The sequence below is a fragment of the Eleginops maclovinus genome, chromosome 7 (assembly GCF_036324505.1).
Source record: "Eleginops maclovinus isolate JMC-PN-2008 ecotype Puerto Natales chromosome 7, JC_Emac_rtc_rv5, whole genome shotgun sequence".
In the NCBI taxonomy this organism is placed as follows: domain Eukaryota; kingdom Metazoa; phylum Chordata; class Actinopteri; order Perciformes; family Eleginopidae; genus Eleginops; species Eleginops maclovinus.
Window position 1 is genome coordinate 13,829,759 of NC_086355.1, and position 23,435 is coordinate 13,853,193.

At 40.6% G+C, this 23,435-nt stretch overlaps 2 protein-coding genes across 6 annotated transcripts in view; both read right to left on the reverse strand.

The window, feature by feature from the left end:
* Positions 1–14,822, reverse strand: trpm2 (transient receptor potential cation channel, subfamily M, member 2). The gene is made up of 32 exons (XM_063887252.1): positions 14,653–14,822; positions 14,248–14,416; positions 13,971–14,151; positions 13,325–13,488; positions 13,030–13,210; positions 12,852–12,913; positions 12,562–12,762; positions 11,654–11,756; positions 10,569–10,690; positions 9,601–9,969; positions 8,934–9,071; positions 8,731–8,860; positions 8,490–8,635; positions 7,814–7,926; positions 7,033–7,128; positions 6,678–6,903; positions 5,934–6,052; positions 5,694–5,826; positions 4,690–4,861; positions 4,348–4,528; positions 4,082–4,263; positions 3,573–3,705; positions 3,050–3,131; positions 2,756–2,840; positions 2,519–2,658; positions 2,343–2,407; positions 2,113–2,142; positions 1,931–2,017; positions 1,782–1,860; positions 1,587–1,688; positions 844–960; positions 1–722 (listed from the first exon to the last, which is right to left on the reverse strand). The coding sequence occupies exons 1-32, from the start codon at positions 14,820–14,822 to the stop codon at positions 606–608; spliced, it is 4,395 nt and encodes a 1,464-aa protein (XP_063743322.1). The 3' UTR covers positions 1–605.
* A 3,319-nt stretch (positions 14,823–18,141) lies between these two features.
* Positions 18,142–23,435, reverse strand: part of LOC134866991 (hyccin 2-like) — a 43,489-nt gene continuing 38,195 nt past the window's right edge. For all 5 annotated transcript variants that reach the window (XM_063887248.1, XM_063887250.1, XM_063887246.1 and 2 more), the window contains one exon: positions 18,142–22,600. In XM_063887248.1, the coding sequence (XP_063743318.1) occupies positions 21,927–22,600 (674 nt within the window). In that variant the 3' untranslated portion in view covers positions 18,142–21,926. The remainder of the gene's footprint in view (positions 22,601–23,435) is intronic.

Consider the following 23,435-nt stretch of genomic DNA (forward strand, 5'->3'; position numbering starts at 1 on the left):
TTCCATTTTAGGTGTTTATTAACAATTATTAAGGTTAGAGTGATTGATTATGGAAAGGTTATGCGTGGAGTTGATGGCGACATACACAGATATGGGTATAAAAAAGTTTAACCAAAAAAGCAAAATATGGACCCTTTTATAGTTCAAGTGTTGGCCATCCATAACAATACATTATATTAGATACAGTAAGATCATGATTTGCATTTGTATGTTTTGTATGGAAAAAGTAACAACTGCAGTAACTTCTACTTCATGTAACACATGTAAATGATGCAAACGTATGAAAAATCATACAATGGAAACAACCAGTTAAAGTACAACTTCCTCAGAAAGGAGGTATTCATTATCAGTTTTTGCATATTACTACCTAGTGCCTACATAAGCATGAGCAGTACAGCACAGTGTGCAGGCTAAACATTCAGTATACTGTCCAATAACATCTGTGCAAATTGTTGAAAATAATCAACAGCAGCATACATTATGGCTTTATAGTGTCTGGTTTCAAGAGCATTCAGTGCAACAGAATGAATCAACGTCAACATAAGGCAACATGTAGATACCCTTTGGATAGAGAGGCACATTTACAGCTGCAGCCACGTTGAACATCAGAACTTCCTGTTGTGCAGCTCTGCAACAAGCCGCAGTGAGTCTCTTTGGTTGGAGTTAAGTCTGGTTTTGCTGCTCATCTCTCTCCACTGAAGAGCGCCATGGCTGCTCACCACCTGAGATAATCACAAAACAAAGATGTGTTACTTCTGTATTCACTCTCTGAGGAATCATGATCTGATGTGTGCCAAAAGCAACAAAATGAAGAGGAAAACAATTTTAAAATAATGTTCTCACCATACTGTTTATATCCTCAGACATCTGGCTTGCTCCTGCCACGTGAATGTTAAGGACTGTGATTTCCACCCAGGCATTATCTGTGTTTCTGCAGTCATCCACATAACCCTCAAACACCTGAAACACAGTAAGTGCAAATCAGAGCCAACAACTTACTCAATGTCCGAGTAAAGAACCAGATGTTTAAATTAGGTATCATAAATGTATTCATCATCAAAACAGGTTTGATCCCCAACAACAGCCATGTGTACTTGATCAAGGCACTGCCCATTTAAGCTGAAAGGAGCCTCAACTAAATGCATATAGAGTTTAATTGCAGCCTCCAAATACATACAGCTGATCCAACTCCTCTCTTCTTGAAGGTAGGATTTATTTCACAATGTTGTATTGGATTACATTGGATTTAGCTAGGCAGACTTAATTAACAAGGCAACTGTGTGTATGTTTCCAAGCAAGCTACAAAGCTGGTTTCTAGTGTTGACAGCTGTCGACAAGCTAAGTGTCCGCCAATTTTTAATGTCATTCCTTAATATTAAGCTTATTTTGACAATGCAGATACTTAACCTCTCCTGAGACATCCTGAAGCAAAATATGTTATTTATTGTAATGTTAAAGGGGTTCTCATAATGTGACACATACTAACAATAAGCATTCACCTGATTGCTGTCAGTAAACCGAATCGCCCCTCTAGGAGCATTCAAGTTCTATTCCACAATTCTAACTGAAGTGTTAACCAGACCTACCTTTGTTCCCTTTGATAAATTGGCATTTGCTATCTCATACATCTTCTTTCCCATGGTTTTCTTGAGAGTCAATGGGAGTTGATCGGCAGATTCAATGGGTCCCTGAAGGTTTCAAAACCACAACAGAATAGTTCATTCACTAAAAGAATGCAAAAAGTTAAAAAAACAGCCTAAGTGAAAAAAAGCTGGACGCACCCCAGGTACAGTCAAGGTTCCCTGCTTCTCATTCCAAACCACCAGGTACTCCAAAACAGAGCGCTCGCTGTCTCCCCAGCTGAAAAATGGATTCAAATTCATAAACAGGCTTTGCAATACAGATGTGGTAAACAACTGTCTTAACGTACCGTGTAAGCACAAGATCTATATTTGGATTTGGACCCAGTTGGCTTAGTGCACCCCGTCCCCTCATGCCAGTCCTCCCTCCTGGATTTCTAATGACAGATCAAGTACACATCAGATATCAACACATGCTTAAAAGGTTACTGTAAATCCTATTTGATGCCTTGAATATGCTTGAGATTCATACCTGTATTTACACAAGTCCTCTGATTCTGATCTGCAAAAAGATAAGAAGAAACATAAGAGATAGGGATCGTTGTTATCATTATTTTTTATATTGCCTATTACGGAGAGATGTTTCAATAGGGAAATATGTTCTTATCTTAACTATACGATCAATACCCATCCCATCTGAACTGTACTTAAACACTCCTTCCTAAAAGAAACAAAACATCACGTATAGTCTTAAAAACATACCCATCCACTTGGTCCCCACTGTCTTCAGAGGTGTAATAAGTCGGCATGTAAGAGCTGAAGCCGCACTGAAAGACAAAGGACAAGAAATGAACCTGGCTTCATAAACTATCTTTTACACAGAGAAATTCTGAGGAGCAGCAGCTGGTGGGGCTGTGGTGGGAATGTTTGTGTAATACCTGCCATGGCACTTTCTCTTCAGGCACAGGGAAGCGGATGACTTTGCTGTTGGGATAGTGAAACTGACGGGCGTTCACGTGGTGCTTGTCCTCTTTCTCTGATGCATACATATCAGAGGACTCGTCTGCCGTGGTCAGTGCTGCAGGGAAAAGGGAAAAAAAGTAAGCGCGAACCAGAGGGGATTTGACGTGAAATGTGTTAGAAATAATGAAACATTTGGAAGTTGTTTTGCTAACTTGGTGGTTGTGCATCTTTTGCTGCAAAACCCTGACATTTCAGACTTTCCATAATCCACTGCAGGGCTTTGGCGGACTGCACGACCTTATGAGACAAAAAAGAAATGGGTCAAACACGTTTGATGACTGCTTGTACAACGTCAAAGATGACGATTTTCCACAGGAGACATTTGGAGAGAAAATTCCACAAACACACAGTAAGAAAGTGTGTCATCTCCTCTCTGCCTCCTGCATAGTGTGAAATGTTACAGACAGAGGTGCAATATCGGTGATAACCAAAAATCAGGTCACAACCTGCTCCTCTAGTCGAGCCAGCCTCTGCACCGTGGCAGTAGTCTCCTCTTCCCTCTCCAGGCAGTCTGTTATGGTTGTAACCCTCAGGACACAAACAAGAACAGTGTGGGTGTCTGCTGGGTATATTTGAATATCACTCCGATAGTTAAGTACATTTTTTAAGTTTAGTCAAAAGTGTAATTTGACCCTTATTAAACATTAGACAAACACAGATTTTGGTGGTGCATTTAAGAGATTGTTAATTAAATCTTGCTGATAGTTAGATGATAAAATTGATTTAAAAATCCAATTGGTAGTACCTTTGTGTGTTTATAATGTAATGTAATTCATTTTCCTTGACTATGACCATATTATATTTTCTATTTCATTTATATTTTTTATATTTCTACATACTTTTTTCTATGTTAATATGATATGATTGAGAATTTAAATAAATAAATAAAGTTAAAAATACACAACATTCATTGCTCCAGAGGATTATTTTCCCACACCACACTGGTCTGTGTTCCTGTAGGAGTTTTACTTTTGAGCCGTGTCCAGGATGCGGCGCTCCATGCTCTGGCTCTGCTCCTGCCGTGTGGAGAGCAGGTATCTGTCCTTTATCATGGCCTCCCAGGACAGCAGCTCCTCCTCCTCCACCTGAGGAAGCTCGCTCTCTGAAAAAAAATCACTACCTTTAAATTAGTATTTAATATACAGTATTTAATAATGTGCATGTGTGTGTGCAAAATTAGCATCAGACCAAAATCATACACAGCATCGACTGTGAAATGTCAAAGGTAATGGCATGGTTAGAGAAAGGTTAGAGAAAAGTTTGTGGGGGAAAGGATAATCTTCTTCAAGTATTTGTCTAAACTGATAACAATATGGCTCTTACATGCATCATTGTAGTCTTAAATCAGTAAGAATGTTACTAAATCATGAATAAAGCTTTTCAAAATAGCGATAAAGCACAATCTTAAGAGGAAGTCTGCAGCATCTAAACATGAAGTCTACTTTGAGGATAAGCAGAAATAAATGCCAAATGCTTACTGAACTCTGTGCTAGCGATCGGCGGCCTGCACCATAAAACGTTCCTGATGAAGAGGTAAAGATGGCTGAGGATGATGAAAGGAGGCGGTGCAGCGGGGCGGCTGTGGTACTCCTTGATAAGCTCGTATCTTTGAAACTTCCATATCCTGTCTGTGTTGTCCTGAACTTCCTGAAACGTAAAGCTGTGCAGGAACACAAAGAGAGACAGAGGATAACGGGGGAACATCAGTTAAAAAGGACTCACAGAGGTTTGGAGGGGAACTCACTTGAAGATGGCTATGAGCAGGTTCAGCAGAAGTATGTTGGCAAAGAGCAAGTAAACACAAAGCATGATGATGGTGAGCCACTCGGGGAAGGCAGGCTTCTGGTTTTCATTCAGCATAGGACACTTTGGCTTTAGAGGATCACTGCCATTCATGGTGCAGGAGTCTAGCTTAAATTCAGCATCTGCAGAGGGCAAACAGATCATTTACTTGGTGAGAATATCGGATATAATCCGTTCTGAGCCCTGTGAAAACCTAGAAATTATTGAGTCATGTTTCACTTGACAAAATGCCGCATTTAACTACAAGGAAAGTTATAAAATTCTATGTTCTGTTTCCACTCACAATCAATATTTGTGGGGAAATTCCCAAATATGATGAGGTACGGCTCATAAACAGCCCCGCGGACAATCCAGTCCAGCCGGTTGTCGTTGTGGATGAGGATGCCTTGTTTGGCCACACCGTACGCCACCACCCAGATGCTCAGCAGGAACATGAAGAAGAACATATCCGTCATCTGGAGGACAAACACACATATGTCACAGGCTAGAAAACACTTTAAAATGTGGGCACATCTGAATACTGCTGCTACTAGGGACATGTAATGTTTGTTTGCCCAACAAGAGGCATTACATGACTACAAAGAGACACAAAAAGACTGCAAACACACAAAAAGACAACAAAGAGACACAAAAAGGTTCCACAGACAGACAAATATACAACCAAGAGAGCAAATCAACTAAAAACGAGTTGCAAAACAGCTTCACAACAACTATTGCATAGAGACAAAACAACCTTTGAAAAGACCAAAAAGGAATACGGAGACACATAACAACGAAATAAGACACAAAATGACCATTAAGGCAGAAATAAACACAACACAATTACCCAAAAGGAACACAAAACCACTACAGACAGAGAGACACTAACAAAAAAGAACAAATACAACTTTTGAGAGTCTTTCTCCATTCTGAGTAGAAAAACCACCCATGTATGTACAGTGGATACTTTTACTGGGTTATATTTGAAGTTAAAACTACTTCAGAGAGTTGGATTTGCCAGCTTTTTGCTTTGAGCATCACATCTATAACAGATTATATGAAGTTGTAAAAAAAATTGTATCTCAAAGGGTTCCCTGTTGCTCAACATCTGATCTCTGATACAAACAATAATGATGTTTGACTGCTTAGCAACAAGCAGACCATAAGACACCAGATGGAGGCCCAGTGAGGCAGAAGCTTATTTTTGTATAAGATAAATACTGCTTTGGAGTGTAGCATTTTGAGCTCTGCAGTTGCATACACATTACACACACGGTTTGCATCTATTACATTGTATGTGAGCCTCACCATCCTCCTGACAATGATGATTTTGGGTCCTAGTGTTCTACTGATAGTGAAGATGGCCATTAGCCGGAGGCAGAAGACCACAAAGTCGATGCAGAGGAGGATTTTCCCAGCATAGAACAGATCAGTCGTCAGCCTGAAATAGACAAACGAAATAGACAAACGTGATGATTCATACATTACCGAGAGGGTGGAAAGCATTTCCATGTCCTAAAGGGATTGTCTGGGAGGAAGGATACTTACCTAAATGCGAGGCCGATAATAAAGAAGAGGATGGAAAGAACATCCAAAATATTCCACAGGTCGTTGATGTACATCCTGACTTTCTTACGAAACACAAAGCCATCAGGATCGTGAAACAGCTGAGATGGAAAAGACCCATTAAGGGAAGACACTACAGTCAATAGGGTAACGGATATCACCATGACACGGATCCGGTTTATTAGTTACATTAAGGCAAATCTTTTGTGTATCAGACGTTTTCTTATCTTAGATCATGCAAATGAGGCATTGTCTTTTGAACTATGTGCAGATGATTTCCAGCACCCAAATCTGAATATTGGACAAAGCCATCTTCAAAAAATGTTGTGTCGATTTGATGATAAATTAGAGTCTATAGATTTTAGGTAGGGACATTTGGATATTTCTTTGTATCACTCCAAAATTCGAAAATAATGTCCTAATTTTATCTGATAAAAACAATTTTAGCAATGATTTTATGAATAAAATATTACATAAATCAGGCAATGAATGATAAGAACACACCCCTTAGTGTTTGTATTTTAATATTAAATATATTTTTGCAAGATACTACAGGTAGATAAGTAAAAGTACAGTAATTTAAATCATCAGGTTATCTGTTTATTACTTACATTAACACAATTGGCTTGTGGTTTTCAGTTTAGTGATGTAGTGAGTAATATAAACATTTCTAAGAATGAGGCATACTCTGGAGTTAGATAAAACATGTCCCAGCAGCGCTCTCACCTGTCTGACCTCGTCACACACCAGCGAGAGCAGCCAGATGTAAAGCAGCACCTCCCACTTAGAGGGCGTATCCTGGAAGTCAATCATCAGCACCACAGCAAACAGGAAGAGGAAGACGAAGTAAGACAGGATATTAAAGTAGAACTTCGCCTGCGGAGAGCTGTACAGGCAGAGCAACATGGACCATCTGCCCAGAGTCTTCTGCCGCAGCAGGCAGGAGTAGTCGCTGTGGACACAGAAGTATCTGGGGTCACAGATATGTTTTGATGTAAAATACTAAGGTGGGCATTCCTTTTTACCGAGTCAGGAAATGGCCACAGTCAACATTTGCTACCAAAGGCGAGTAGTTACTCACAGACTACGAGTACTTGTTCGTACACTTCCTGTCACACTCTCCACCGTCTTGATTTCTTCGTCCATCTCAGCTTCTCTCTGAATTACTTCATCACGTCTAGTCAAAATAAAAACTCATTAAGAAAACATAAAACTTGTCAACACGTCTATACATGCCGAGCAAGCAGTAGAAATAGGTGAGTGCATTTAGAAATATAAATAAAACCAAAAAACTTAATTTATGGATGGCAGAGACAACAGTAAAATAGTTCTTTCTGCCACCTGGTGGTGTCATACAAATGCTTTTAAGAAATAAACCACTATGATATTACTTAAAATGTGTTCATTAATGACGAATGTTATAACTATTTTATTACTGTACAAAGTGACAGATATACCTTTTATTTTATTTAGCAGAGCCAATGGGAACTACAGTATATTATGGACATGCCATCATATAACTAAGAACTAAAACTAAGGGAAATACAATTTCTTCTCAAGAAGCTCTCGGTTTGGGGAAATCGGTGGCCTGTAACTTCTGAAAGTTCCTTATGACACTGATATGATGTTAATTCTTGTGATTAATCAAAGGACATGAAAAGCATTTTCATTTATCTAGTAATTGTTAAACCACTCATAAAATATATTCATTACCCATGGTGGGATTATTAATAATGTGAACCTCTGTATCAGATTATTATGGGAACATTATGAAGCTTAGATGTCTTGTTGTTGGAATAAGCAGAAGAGTCATTGACAAGAGGACTGCCCTTTCCGTTTCACATGTACCTGATAGGACTCACCTGTAAACTAGGAAGCCAGTGTAGATAAGAGGGAAGAAGACCATGCAGAGGAGCACTCTCCACACCGGGTTGTCCACTGAAAGCTCACCGCACCAGATCTGTGTCAGGAAGGCCTTTAGGACACACATGTTGTCAGACATGAATCATATCTGGGTCTTTAACGGAGCTACTTTGTGATTATCACTGATCACAGTTGTTCTACTTTTTCTACTCCAAAATATTTTGTATTCAGTTATTTATTGTTGTGGTTTTGTTAATTATAAAGAGCATTAAGTGTGCAATTAGTGTAATTAGACAGAAAAATAGTTAATGTTTTCCATACAGAATGACTTTATTTATATGAAGTAGAATCAAGATTTTTTTTTACTGTAGATTTAGAATGATTTTATTTTTTGAGTGTCTGTTAATATAATTGTTTTTATTGTGTGTTGATATTGTAATTTGGTCTGTTTAATGCAATTTGGTGCTGTGTTTTGTATTTATTGTTTTAGTTTATTTCATGGTAACTTGTGTCAATTTCTTGTTTGAAATAATTCATTTCAACTACATATTGTGTACAACAGAGTGTGTGGATGTGCAGTGAATCTCCTCAGTTACACTTTGAAAAAAAGCTGTAGTCTTAACATTTTAAGACATAGTTGAAATAAGATTCCTATACAATCCGAAAGTGTTGTACCTGAACTCCAGACTGAGCTACAAAGTTTTTATTGTCCGCCTCCAGTGCCAGCCTGAGGCACGTCGTCCTTCCCCAAGACGGAGACGCACGAAACAACAGCTTCTGAGCCCGCTCTCTGTCCCAGTTGTGGCACTCACTGAACACACCTGGGAAACACACACAAATGCAGACAAATGTTCAGCTTGTAACATCTTTATATTTACCACCAGTAAAGCCACTCATCACGTATGTAGTGTTGTACCTATGGCGTGTTTCTCATAGTGATTGGCGAGCCCATTCATCTCCTCTGCCTCGTCTGCATCGATTACTTCAGCTGCCATCGTCTTCAGGATCTTACTGGCGGCCAGCGCAGCAGACATGCAGTCTGTACACTGCGCACATACAGATATACAATTATTTATTTGTTGTTGTTTTTAAACATTGTCTGTATTTGTGTTTGATCACCTGCTCCCAGGCAATTTCAGCCAGCTCCCTGTTGTTCTGGACCACAGCCCACAGGAAAATGTCTCTGCCCGGGTCCCTCTGTGCATCAGGAGTGTCCTCCTTTAGCGGAGCTTGAGAAGATGTCATTTTTTTAGACGGCTAGATAAAAAGTGAAGGAAAGAGTTAAATGAGTTGCTTGTTCGAAGGGGGATGAAATATATATTGAGTCCAAATCCTTTCAGGGCACCTCAAGGCAACAACCTACATTTTGTTTTTGGAGCTCACGGTTTAATTATACCTCCTGTAAATGTAACATCCCAAAGTGAAGATCTAAACACACTGTTCACTTTTCTGGTGGAAAAAAGTATTTCTTAGCCTTAACGGGTTTTTTTCTCACTTTATAAATTAAAAAAATAAATAATAGAATCTCACCCTCAGTTTTATTGTTAACAAGTGTGTCAAGAGAAGCAGGAATTGTTGAACGACACAAAATGTAAGTCCCGAGACCTTATTTGTTGAATTTGTCCAGAAATACCCCCCTTTTCTTTGTTATAATTACATAATTAAAATCCTTGCTGTGCAAAAAAACACCAGGATGGATAGAGCGGTCATGACCAAGGCTGTAAATGACACTTGTTTTTCAGTGTCAAACTCAATTCAATGTTAGATCACATACAAACAGACTCACTGATGCTGATGTATCTTCGATACACATGTTGAAGTGGTATTTCATGTTGGAGGGAAGGTAGAGGGCCTTGGTGAAACTGCCCAGCAGGCAGCGCACCTCATCAGACACATGAGTCATGGAGATAATTTCTCCTTGCCCTGATCGAACCCGATGCCTGATGCCGAATGCTTTCTTCCTGTGAGTGCTGTGGACCCGCTTGGCCAGCTTGCGGAGAAAGATGCAGGCGGGCAGCTGTTTGTAAAGCTCACACAGAGTCTCCTCGTCCTGCAGGAAATCCCTCAGACTCACGCCGTTCTCCAGCAGCAGGCTCACAAACTCAGGCTTGTTTCCAACCAGGGCTGAGAACATGGCCCAGTGGAGGTCACTGGACTGCATGGGAGCAAGGCAGGAGGACACAGAAAAAGTGCAGAAAAGTTGGACCCTGAGATTACCATCAGCAGGGAAGAATTATCAAAATGTGACAATTATGTGAAGTGACTTGGATAGCAACATGGAAAGAAAAACTATATTTTATGATACTATATAAATGATGTTATGCTAAAATAATCCACTGCTTATTGGTTGAATGCATCAAGACAATATCCATAGGGTCACTTCAAATGTTTTCTCTATCAGTCCACTACATCCTCTTATCTAAACAGATAAGATAAGAAACTGAAACAGGAAACATAAGGGGTTTGCACCAGGAAGCAACCTACTGCAGTCCTGAAAAGTAAAGCTAATGAAAAACAACTTTGGATTATTTCTTACTTGGAGGGCGCAGCTCCTCTGGTTGATGATCCTGCTTCTACTATTGTGTTAATGATCTCAATCGCTATTTATTTCTGCATATTATAGCCTGATTAGGAGTAACAACTGCAATAAAGCAGAGTGTACTTTAGTGCTTGACGGGTCGCTACCACAGTGTCCTGTCTGTTGGCGCTACTCTACTAGTCCAGATTTTTCAATCCTGTATGTTGTACAGTTACCTTCCACTGCCTCTCTTCAGTGAAGATCTCAGTCTCAGCTATGTCCACTCGGTTCCAGGCTATAGCCAGCTCCAGCTGCCTCTTCCAGGACTCTGTGCCATGTGTCTCTCTGGTCCTCGAGGCTGAGTGGAGAATTTACCGTGAAAAAGCACCGAATGTGACACAGTTACTGATTGAATGCTGGACAAATAAACCTTTTTGTTATTAGAAGATCTCTCTGCAGTATAGATCATCCTCTGTAGCCAATCAAGGCACTTTACTGTACAGTATAACTATGCATCTTACTGTTTTTGTTCTCATAAAACTTGTAAAATCATAACTTCCTACAGCATGTGACGATAAAACAATATTTCCTCTTTTTTTTTTGTGCTCAGACCAACAGTCAAAAACCCCACATCTATTAGCAACATATTGTCATCAAATCAATTAATGCATCAACTAATTGTTGGGGTGGTAACCTGGGCTAAAACTAAATAGGTATGCACTAGGTGGCAAGGCTTTATTCTAGAACAGAGATACTGTAGATCTATAATGCATGTGGCCACAAAAAAAGGAAAATGTATGTTTCCGCTGAGTCAGCAAGACAACTGCCTGGAAATGCGTTTTCATTAAACAAGAAATGGAAACTATAGACAAAGCAGTTTAGCTAGTTGGCTGAAACTTCATGATTGAAAGGCTCAGTGAACATCCAGTGACATGTAATCACTTTAAAGCACTTTGGCTCATCATGCTTTTATACCAATATGCATTAAAGGCTTCTCTTAATGGGCATTGATCTTTCTCCAGAACCGCATTAGGATTAATACTCTAAAAGAAGCCATGCTTGTTTCTTAGGAACAGATTAAGTATGGCTATCAATGTCTCTCTGTATACAAAAACCATCCTTGAAGTGAGCATTTCTACAAGAATAATCGTGTCGATTTTGGATCTAGGCACATTTGATACCACAGTCCATTGGATTACCAACATTATACTTGCTAAGAGCTGGATTGGCACTAAGCCTCATTGCCTTTAAACTTAATGCTGTGCTGCATGCCTGCAGTCTGTACATTCTGGTAGCATCTTCGGAAGAACCAAACCCATACCTTTAAGTAGCGCTTGAAGAATAGCCACGTCCACGTCCCTGTGATTGTCTTCGCTTATTCTGAATATGGTTAGCAAGTGAGGCATCCTGATGATGTCCTGAATCTGGGACAGAAAAGAGACATAATGTGCAGGGTTTCATATCAAACCTGGACCAAGAAACCGCCAGAAGTCCCTTGCCAGTGGACATCAGAGTCTGATAAGGCTCTTGAGGAATACACTTTCAAATCAACTGGTAGTCTGACAAGGGAGGTAAAGACGTATCCTTGATGTCATTAAGACCCTATTGTTAGAGAACAGGAATCAGTAAAGATCTTAAATTGAGACTTTATCTGAAATAGACTGAAATATCTCAACACTCATTGGATGATTTTGCTAGTGGATAATGCTTACTGATTGTAGGAGCCATTTATGTGTATTGCTGGCATTGTTTTTATTTATCTTGCCATATTATTTTTGAACACTTGGTGGTGGGGGTTAGCTGCACAGGGAGTATAAACAGGGTCATAGGTGACCGGAAAGTGACAGGACACAGGAAGAGGAAGAGCATACTGTTCTAATCAGACACGGCAGATGCTCACAACTACAAACACTCACTGGAAGATTCAACCCTGGTATTGTACAGTCTTGAAATAAACATCATACTAAACTGGAAATCATCTGTTATGTGTCTGCATATGGATCACTCTAAACCTCACCTGAACAGCCAATAATGGCAAACTTTATTACGGACATTGGAACATCAAAATTGCCATTACACTGATTATGGTGATCTCTTACCTTTTTCTTACAGTGCTAATATGAGGTGAAATGGACTGAAATACGACGGACGGCCAAATGGTAGGAGAGACATTGTTGATAGCTTGGGAATTGGCCTGTAATTATTGAGGTTGTCAGCATGTTCATTTACCTTCTTGGTCCATTCTATGATCCTGAGGTCGGGGAACTTTTCATACTCTTGGCCAAAGAACTTTTTCATTAACTGGTGGATGAGTGCGATGGTGACCCGGGACACTGACAGAGCTGCCACCTGGGCGATCACATCTGCTATTCTCCCTGAGCCCTCCAGGATGACACATGGTGTACCATTCAGCATGGCATTATAGATAGTCTTGAAACGAGACACACAAGATATTCAGATAAGAGAGAGCCAGACAGGGTCAGATTGGGAAAGAGGGAGAGAGAGAACCGATGACTCACGTTTAGAGTGCCTGGCCCTCCATCCAAAACCACACACACTACAGGGATTGTCACGCCACTTTCTGAAAATTAAACGGTCAGAAAATCAATATTAAAAGCAGCACAGAATACAATCAGATTTGAGATGTTGTCTTTGGCGGCTTGTGCTTTTCAAGATGCTGTATCAGCTATTTTTAACCTTTGTTTCCAAGCCGTTTTCCAGAGATGCATTTCTCCAGACAGCTTCGCAGCTCAATCTCTACTCCATATTTTCCCTGGGTCCCATCGTCCACCAGCAGGAAGTGGGTGTGGTTGTTATCGAGGCAGGAGAGTCGGCCCTGGCCCTTGATGTCCAGCTCATATCGGGCTGGGAAACAACCCTGAAGATGAGAAAAGGGAAAAGGAAAAACAGAGGAAGGAAAACAACATATACTGTATGCTTTGCAGGTGATGATTCTTGCCAAAGTAAAGATGTGTGAGTGTGTTTATCTTACCTCTGGATGCACCAAAGTGTCTCTGTTGTGAATAGTTCCCCACGTTGCCACTCCGATGGCAACAATCTGGCCCTGCATGGAGCTGCTGAGGGCGTGGTCCCTCACAGCCTGCCCTACATGCTTCATCACACCTGTGTGCGTACCACCGGTGATGATCCATGCACCTAAAATACAACAAGGGTCCCATTTAACATTTGCTGTAGCATGGACCAAACCATGAAAAAAGACCCCAAAGTATGTGGACGTGGACCAAATACTGTGCGGAATTTGCCCATTTTTAGCATCGTTAGCATAAATGCAAATACTAAGGAAAGCTACAGCCAAATTAATTCAACTAAATACTCATTTGTTTTTGTTTGCAAAATCTTTCTGGTGCTTAGCTACAATTTTGTTTTTCTGGTGAGTTTTCACATACAGTACACGCTACATTTAAAATCAAGTTAAACCCAAGCATTATGAAATGGTAAACTGTCAGTAAGATCAGGGAATGAGCTAGTTTGGGCAGGAAGAGTGAATCTTTCACTCATATACGGCATATTTTACCACAGGCGTATGCCCAAACCCCATAACTACACATGTTCATAAAACACATACACTCACAGAGATTCTGGCTAATCATTGGTAGCTCTTGACATATGAGGCTCACCTGTTGTCTGAGCCACTTTGATAAGACCTCTGTTGAACATGTTCTTAAGACCAGCCTTCAGGTAGAAGTTTTTGGCCCCCCCGGTCACTGAGATCAGCAGGTTGGGAGGGGACAGTCTCCACTGTTCAGTCAGTAACTCGTATAGGATTTCTGGTTTGGTCTCTGTTGACACTCGCACATACTGAGAATGAAACGAAGACAAAAGGGGGAGGATGAAGACACGCAGGCTATCATACACATGTACCTTTATTAAAGTGGAGGGATAGGATAGTTTCACCTTGCTCGTCTTTTGTCCCAAGCCACCAAAGCTGATGTCCCCAAAAGCGTCTGTGGGCACTTCATGGAGATGTCTGTGTTTGGCCCATGATTCGCCCGAGAAGTCCTCTGGTTTGATAGCTTCATCCTTATGTTCAATTTTTGAGTAGCCGCACTTACACATGTCCTCTCTAAGGGAGAAACGAGAGAGAATACTTGTAATGTCTCTATGCAGAAGCACAGTTTGACAGCTGACAGTTTCAGTTTACATAGCATCACACCACTGCCCTCAGGGTGGTTAAAGGCAATGCCTCCTCTCACATAAGCACAACAGAGATGCTGCAGCATGTCTGTACTGAGCAGCAGCAGCAAATACAAGGTCAGTTTAAATTTCATTACCACCGCAACACAAAGCAGCTGATCCTACCTGACACCTTTTTCAAAGAAGCAGCATTCCTTCTTTTGGATATTCTCCCTGGTCCAAGAGGTAAAGGCGCAGCGCTGGAAAGAAGGGGAGAGAGAGAGATGCTTAGAGGGTCTGGCTGTGCTGATCGCCAGAGAATGAACCGGACGTGCCTCCACCTCAGCGTCCCCCATCCTGGATGCAACATGGGGGGGCTACGCTGCAAAGATCTGCCTCAGGCTGAGAGCTGACAGCCTGACGGGAGAGAGGAGGCACTGCAGTCAGGGCTTTGCTCAGCACTGCATAAGTGATGTCAGAGAGGAGCTAAAGAAAAGCAGGCTGCTGAAACCCGACTAAACTAACGGAACAGAAAGTAGCCGTGTGCCAGATCTGGATCGATGGATTCTGCATTTCTGTGAGTGGATTAAATACACATCCAATTTAGAAATTAAAAATGATAAATTGTGATTGTTAATCACATTAAGATAAAACTATGCGGTGCTGCTTAGGTTTTTCCCAAACGTAAAATGATCAAGCATTGGAAGTACATAGTTGCCTTTGGAGGTACTTTGCTTTGTCTTTTCATTCTCATTTATTTAATACTTCTATTCCACTATGGATACATCCTTTCTAATACACCTCTTATATTTAACAGCTAGGTTTTTTTTTTTCAGATTTCAGATATCACATACAAAACATGTAATCAGTGTATTAAACATGCATTACTATCATCATGCTTCACCAACAACAATAAAGAAACTGCACTCACCTTTTTTATTCGACTAACCATCCGGTTCAGGTCATATTTGTTCGACCGCAGCTCCTGGATTACTTGCTTTGGGTAAACCTTATTCTCAAATTTAGAAAGCATTTCTGAGGAAGTAAAAGAAAAATGGTTAGCCAAAATCCTCCTTTTGGAAGAAGAGCTTCTTGTGAGGTCTGAAGAGACAGGTGCCAGAGAGTGCATGTTGTCAGTTAATGGTTCCCAATCTATAACACTTACACAACCTTTAATATCCTGACATAAGCCCTTATCTTACGGTCATGTGACCAGCATTATCTCAGATTCCTCCACCAAGGACCCTGGAATTGCAGCTCTGAATTCCATCAAATAGATTATTTTTAAATGAAGAACCTACACCTACAATTCCACATATTTCAAGTCCAGACTAACCCGTGGATTCAGTCATCATGTCCTGCAGAGACAGTACATCCTTCATGATCTCAACTGGACGGACAGGCTGTGAGAGCCTTGTTATGGTGCACTATTTAATGGCTCCACCCTCTCAAAACCATATTAACCTCTTAGCTCAATCTTCCTCACATTACAACCAACCAAGTAAAGGAGTGTTGTAGAGTAATAAAATATGAACACACTTATCACATGTCTGAGAGTGCATTTCCGGCACCGTTTTCATCACTAATTTTACAAACACTGGTTGAGATAAAAATCAACCTTATACAGTAAATATAATTCACAGTTAACATTACCCTTTTTATTGCCGTCTGGTCCTCCTTCCAGTTGAATAATGATAGAACCAACATGAAGTTTCCGGTGTCTAACTTGACAAAACACACTGTAAAAATGGTTTGTTTCATGTCCTTTGCCAGGCGTTGCATCCCATTGTTACCAGGTGACACTTCCAGAGTATTTAACTAGGGGTGTTGTTACTGTGTGGAGCTCTGATTGGCTCCCAGTAGCTATTGTTGTGTTTATGGTTGTCATTCATTAAACATATCAGTTTCTTTGTTCAATTGTTTGTGTGCCTGGCAGTTCATATATTTATGGTTGACATTTTAGGCACACAGAACTGTTAACACATTACAAAGGGGGTTGAGTGTCCAGGAACCCTTTTTGGCAAATATGATAACTGATTTAGCAGTTCATCAGTAATAACCAGTAAAGTTGTTTTTGGCAAAAAGTATTTAGAACAAAGTTGAGCTCATTCTTATCAATGGCACCAGCAGGTAATTTAACAGTCCCGTAAAAGTTGATTTTACTAGCTGTTCACACAACCTTGTCAAGGCTATTTTGTGTTTAGTGCTCACTTTTACTGCTTATGTGAGCTTGCTAGCAGGCTAAACCCTCGTGGTAAACATTATAAATGTTGTTAGCATCAGGTGGTAACAGTAAGCATAGTTGTAGTTTAGTAGTAAATCAACCATAATCTATCAGCTGGTTTGTTTTTTGATGATGAGATTGAAAGTGCACTTGAAGATACAAAAACATGTCAAATCTTACCACAATGTTATTTTAGTAGCTGTCCTTGTACTTTCTATTATAGCCTATGTTCTTCATCAGCAGATGGATCATGCCCAGTTGTCATTTACTTTTTTATATGTTTCTATATTTACTTGTGTGACAATATGCATTGTCACAATATGCTCTTCAAAATGAATTCTCTTTTAGAAATACAATCTTGGAAAGTAGTCAGTCTTTTTTTAAATGTAATGTTTGTCTCCATTAAGCCCCTGTTGTAAAAGCTGAAGTGTGTTCTAGTAAAAGGTGTCAGAGGTGGAGCAGGCAGTTTGTCGTTCATGAAATGTTTGAGGTGACGGGCAGCTTTCAGGCTTTTGAGCTGAAAAAATAAGGTTTGGAACAACACATCTGACACAATAAAAATATGACATTTATTGCCTTTTTCTGATAAAATTCAACATTTATTTAGAGTAGATAATGGATACCGATGCAATTCACTGCAGAGACAACTGATATTAATCATTTAATTATTAGCAAGAGTAGGCCTAATGTCATTTGTAATTTTAACTAATTTACCTGCAAGTGGTCTGTTCTTTTGAATTGCTACCACTAGGTGTCAGCACATCAACACATCAAGTATTTTAGGAGACTTTTCTCAAGACTGTTTATTTTACGAAAATAAACTACGAGATTGGCTTTGCAAAAAGTAAACATTGCAAATCATAAATAAAAAAAACATGTCTTTGAATTAAAATACTTGACCAAAAGTAAGCCTGACTACAGAAACGTTAGCGTTACACTTAAATGATCAACATGAATGTCGTTCTTCTGGTTCTCACTTTAGTTTTATTTTCAGTTATGCCATTACTTTGGTTTCAATAATCTATTGTTTTGAATGAAGATGTGAATTATTTCCCGAGACAAAAAAGCAAACCTCTTTTAAAAAAAATGTTAAGCATTTTTCGCTTTGTTTATCATTCTAGCTTATTCACTATATTTTGTCTAGCTATTTGTTAAGGTAGATGATAACATACTAATTAAAATGGATAACTTTATATCAAGATGTATTGCATTATCACCCTAATCTTAGGTAAAAAACGTTAGAAACTGTTTGACTTCTGACTTTAAGTCTGTAAGAAGTCTGTATTCCTCAACCCTTTGGACATTTTTGATTAACCACCAAGTTCAAGTTTGTTGAAACTGTCAATATTTATTAAATGAGCTTCAACAGAGAGCTATTGTTTGGTGATGAACATGATGAGCAGTATTAAATTGAACTTCCACATACAATACAAAGCAGGCAGACGCTCAAATATCCTTTACGGCACAATATTTATTCAACAATATACAGATTAATTTCTCTACATCTCAGAATGATCTTCAGTTTTTTATATTTATCTTGCTTTCACCTTTGTACATTTTCTATTTACAAGATTTAAAATAATTCTTTCTCTCCATTTATACAACATCAATAGTACAGTGTTATCACATCGTCCAGCAGCTTCCCTCGAAGCATCTAGATTAGATTCATCATTGATAATCTGTTTAGATTTCATACACCAGCTGACGTCTTTGAGCCACAGAGCAGCAAACTGACAGGAGGGCTCGACATGCACCAAAGACTCCTGATGTGGCTTTCTGTCTGCAAGGGCAGTCGGATGACAAATGGATGGTCCTCTTATTTCGCCCACATGAGAGAGGTCCTGCGCTCTGAAGAACCACAACAGGGTTTATACACAGAACGCTGTTGAGGACGTTTTCCTTGAAAAGCTTAAATGACTCTGCCCTGCACCACCCAACACGGATCAGTGAGAGCCGGTAACACCAAAAACAAAACAAAAAGTGAAAAAAGGGGAAAAAATGTTGCATAGAATCAATTCCGACTTTAAGAACAGAAATGTTGGTGCTGCCATTTTTAAAATGTGGCTTTTTGATAATCTCCTGAGACCTTCCAGACCCCCGTTACATTTTTTTTTTTGGTTTTGAAAAGAAAAAATAAATAAATAGCTGTACCCTTATAGACTCTTAACAAAAATAGCATTGTGTTGAATGTGACATCACATAGAATTACTACTTTAAAGAGACTAAAACCCTGCATTGAGTGTATACACATTTTGCACATCTATATATATAATTTCAATAACTATCTGAGGAGAGAGGTGGATGGATTAAAGTGCATTAAACTTTATGAAAACAAAGCCCACAGTTATCACATGCAGGACAGGAAATGAACTCTCTTCACAGTGGCTGACACAAGTAAAGATTGAACCTTTTTAAGACTTTTTTTGAAATGTAAGTGGACCATTCTTGGGTTATTATTCAACCGAAATGAATAAAATGTCCAGCCTCAGTCAAGTTGTATTAATATTCACCAGCTAGTGTTCATTTCCTGACCTGATCACATGCAAATAACACCAGAAACATAAGGATATTCATCTATCTGTAACTCTACAGTAAATCGACAAACAGTACCAACATGGCTGCTGATAACCTCGGTAAGGGGCACTCATATTAATGACATGACCACATCACCGGTTTTAAAACAGCAAAAAAGATGCCACACAACTCACGGCAAAATACAGCAAATGGGAACACGGCTTGTTGAGAGCCACACCGCACAGGGATGACAGCAGACAGACCGGGGTACATTGTGAACTGTAGCTGCACTCCTCTCTTCCTCTTCCACAGTCCACAGGAGGAGGATGAGGAGCATGTGAGGCCAAAGAGCCAACGATCGAGGCTCTTTGGCCTGAAATGTATAAGGCTAAAGCGCACACAGGACTCACTCTGGACTAGGAGCAGCAGCTGTGGAGGTTTTCCAGCAGAGCGGGAGCATGAGTGTGTGGGGTTTTTCACTGCAGACTGAACTGGCTTTTATATACATTAATCATTCATCCTCATTTTAAACAAGCACGTGCGCAAGACATAGGAAAAATGCAATACAACAGCTGACATCTACGGCACACAGACGCATAATATACTGCTTTTACATGTGAACAGCAAATAGTGATGACAGTGAGAGTGCAGTGTGTGTCACACACACCTGTGATGAGTGAAGAGGAAACCCATGGCAAAAAAGGTGAAGCTGCATCTCAGGGCATGTTGAGCCAAACACCCTTTTTTTTGTCCATAAACTTTGAAATAGGACAAGTAAACAAAAAAATAATAGGCAATAGTTTTTAAATTAAGACAAGCAAAGCATAATTTCCTTAAGGAGAGGATGTGTTTTGGCACATCTGGCAAAGACAGGGAGAAGACTTGGGTTAGGCTCGCTGGCTGTTTCTCGCATCTGAAACAGCAGTGCTTTGCAGGGCACTAAACATGCAGACAAGCACGCCATGTTCAAATCACTCAGCCTGGGCAGGGAGCACTACAGAAGGCTAGCTAGCACTGTGCACAGATGCAGGCATTTAACAGCAGAGAAGATCCAACTCCATGCACATGAGGATTAAAAAAAGTGCACTTTTACATAAAAAAAAGAAGATAAGCAGGACATTTCTAGGGAATTCAAATAATCAGGTTATTCCTGATGTGGGTGTTTGATATAGAACAGCAAACCTGAAGACAGTTGTGTTGTTTTGCAGCTATGCGCTGTGCATGGTGCGACTGAACTGAAATGCAAAGCTGAGATTTCCACAACTCCTTACATGGACAAAGATTTTACAGTGTGTTTTCAGTGTGAGCCAGTTTGGTCCCCACTGTAAACTCCCCCCAAAAACGTTCAAACCGTTGTATCCTGCGTCTGATTGTGAGACAGGTGTCTGGTGGCAGGGTGAACACACAATGAGGTAGAACAAAATGTTTCATGAGCATCCAATCAGAGCACAAAACGCGATCGTCATAGTTACTGCTGATGATGCGCAGTGACTCGTGCAAGCCTCCAGAGGGCAGTACGTCACCGAGACGCCACACACAAGCCAAACACCTACAAGTCCTCTCAAATGGAAGGACCCATTAAATGGTTTGAACCATCATAACAATCCCATAATAAATACAGCCGTTGTCTCTTAGCTTCAGTCTCAAACCTGCACTGTCACTTCACAATGTTTCATCCAGTTCTTCCACAAGATTCAGCTTCAGATTTTCATATCAAATCACAAGTTGATTTCCTCTTGCAGCTGCACGGTAGTGTTCCTTCAGATTCGACCATTAAAAAACCTTTATCGCTTTCCAGTTTGGTGTTACAACAAATAGTAAAAAAAAGGAGAATATTCTAATTACAAATTAAAAACGGAAGTTCATGGGATGAAAACTGGAGAATCACTTGGGTCTGACTGATTTCTATCAAATCATTGTCAAACAAAAACAAATCTTCCTTCTTTGGATTGTGATAAAAAAATAAAAATAAAAGGAATTTTAATCAATAAAATCATTTATGCCTCATCAAAAACAGCAATTAACAAGGAAGATAAGCAGCAAGAACGATTGCACGTGAGCCCGGGAATGAAAGGGAAGGAATGAAGAGAGAGAGCACTAATCACTCTTCTCCACATGAGCGACTCTAAGTGTTATTGCTGATTCATTGTTGACTGATTCAGTCAGGAACTCAAAATAATCTGATTTCCATATTTATCTCCCAACAGCTAGCGTGGCATCCTTAGCCTGTTTTCTCTCAACGTTTCCGGGGGTTTCTGTGTGGAATGCTTGGTCAGACGGGAGGACGCAGTGACATGCTGGACTGTGGTTACAGCAGTCGTCCTTTACTACTTTTCTCTTGCATTTTCAGTCACGCTACACCCACCAGCAGCAACTGCAGGTCACAATTGTAATGGAGGTACACACACACACACACACACACACACACACACACACACACACACACACACACACACACACACACACACACACACACACACACACACACACACACACACACACACACACACACACACACACACACACACACACACACACACACACACACACACACACACACACACAGACACAGACAGGTTGGAAAGAGTTGCAGAGAAAAACTGCATGAGGATGAGTGTTATGAGCAGGTATTGTTTGTGTGTGTGTGTGTGTGTGTGTGTGTGTGTGTGTGTGTGTGTGTGTTTGTGTGTGTGTGTGTTTGTGCCATGCCCTGCACTGCATGTTAGACCTGTGATATGATCTGCATGTTGAAACTGGGGGAGCGGGACTGCTTGGTGAGAGGAGCTCCAGGGGACAGGAGGTCTTGGGCGTCCTCTGGCCTGACAAGGTGCTCCTCCTTCAGGCTGATGGTGGAGTGGCGGTGGGGGCCGCCCACTGGAAGCCCTCCCTCTCTGTCGGAGCCCCCTGCCGCATCCTCTCGCTCGTTATCGCCCCCGTTCAGGTTGAAATTCATGCAGTCAAAGGACTTGCTGGAGGAGGTGCTGCCAGTCCGCACCAGCGGGGGCCCCGCTGGGAAACTCAGGTGCTTCTTTATGGGGCTCAGCTGGATGGCATCCAGTTTGATGCTGGCTGGAGGCGATGGCTGCCTCTGTTGGTGCCTCAGCACGGCAGCCTGGTGATCAGCTGACAACTCTGCCTGTTTTTCCGCCTCCCTCTCTCGCTCCCTCTCCCGTTCCTTCTCCCTTTCTTTTTCACGGTCCCTTTCCTTGTCCCGGGACAGTCGGGCTGTGATTGCTTTCTTGATGCTGCTGCTGCTGCTGTTCAGGCTGCCCCCCCTCTGCCCGACGCCCGCCTTGGTGCCGCTGGGCTGGCTGCTGTTAGACGCCCCGGAGGAGAAACCCTCGTCTGGGTCATTGACGTTGAAGGAATCTTCCCCGCCGCTCATTCCATCAGCTTCTGCACACCAACACGCACAAACACAGACAGAAAGAAAGCATGATAGACAGACAGAAAGGTGAGCAAGGAATCAAGTCATGACGACACGTAAAAGTGTGTGAATAAAACTTTAATCCTACTTCCCTAAAATCTGTGGCACAAATTCATTAAAAAAGCAAAATTAAGTATGGACACAGCGTCTGCAAGCAACAGGCTTAACACTAAAAAAACAATTACTATTAGTAAGCATCAAAATTCAGATAATAGACTAAATGTCACCATAGCCGCTGATTCTAAAGTGATGTCAAATTGCCTGCAACAAACTGAGCTTAATAAAAGCAACAAGCCTTAAAATGTGAAGAGAGTTTATATTCAGTGCAGAATTAATGAATAGCCTTTAGCAGACAATGCTGCTTCATTAGCTGGTGCATAATGAGGGATCATTCACCAAACGGTTCAATACGCTACACAATGACCTTCAGCTTTGATGTTCCGATGTAATTCAGATCGACTTAAATGTGACCAGCTGTTTGTTTAGGAAAATTAGGAGCTCAATAACCTGCCAGATAAGTCTAGCTTCACATATATTCAGTATAAAATAAGAATAATGTCTGATAACTGATACAAAAAGGCACAATATTGTTATAAAAGCATCTAAAGAGAACATTGTTAATAGTCCAGCTATGACTTCATGAAAGCTGAAAAAGGGGGAAAAAAGATGATAAATCGAGTTAGAAGAAAGGCACGTTATTGACATACAGTATGCAGGGTAAAGCCTGTTAAGACACAGGGTCAGCCGTCTGTCTCCGTCATGCATCGTTGGGACAAGCAAAATTAGACCACAGGGAATCACAGG

What these genes read in the sequence shown, in the direction of transcription:
- trpm2 (XM_063887252.1), bottom strand. Translation starts at nt 14,822, where the DNA reads ATGGGGGACGCTGAGGTGGAGGCACGTCCGGTTCATTCTCTGGCGATC. An exon ending in TTCTTTGAAAAAGGTGTCAG is followed by an intron (nt 14,417 to 14,652) that starts GTAGGATCAGCT and finishes TTTCTCCCTTAG; the next exon opens with AGAGGACATGTGTAAGTGCG. An exon ending in TGGCTCGACTAGAGGAGCAG is followed by an intron (nt 2,841 to 3,049) that starts GTTGTGACCTGA and finishes TTGTCTCATAAG; the next exon opens with GTCGTGCAGTCCGCCAAAGC.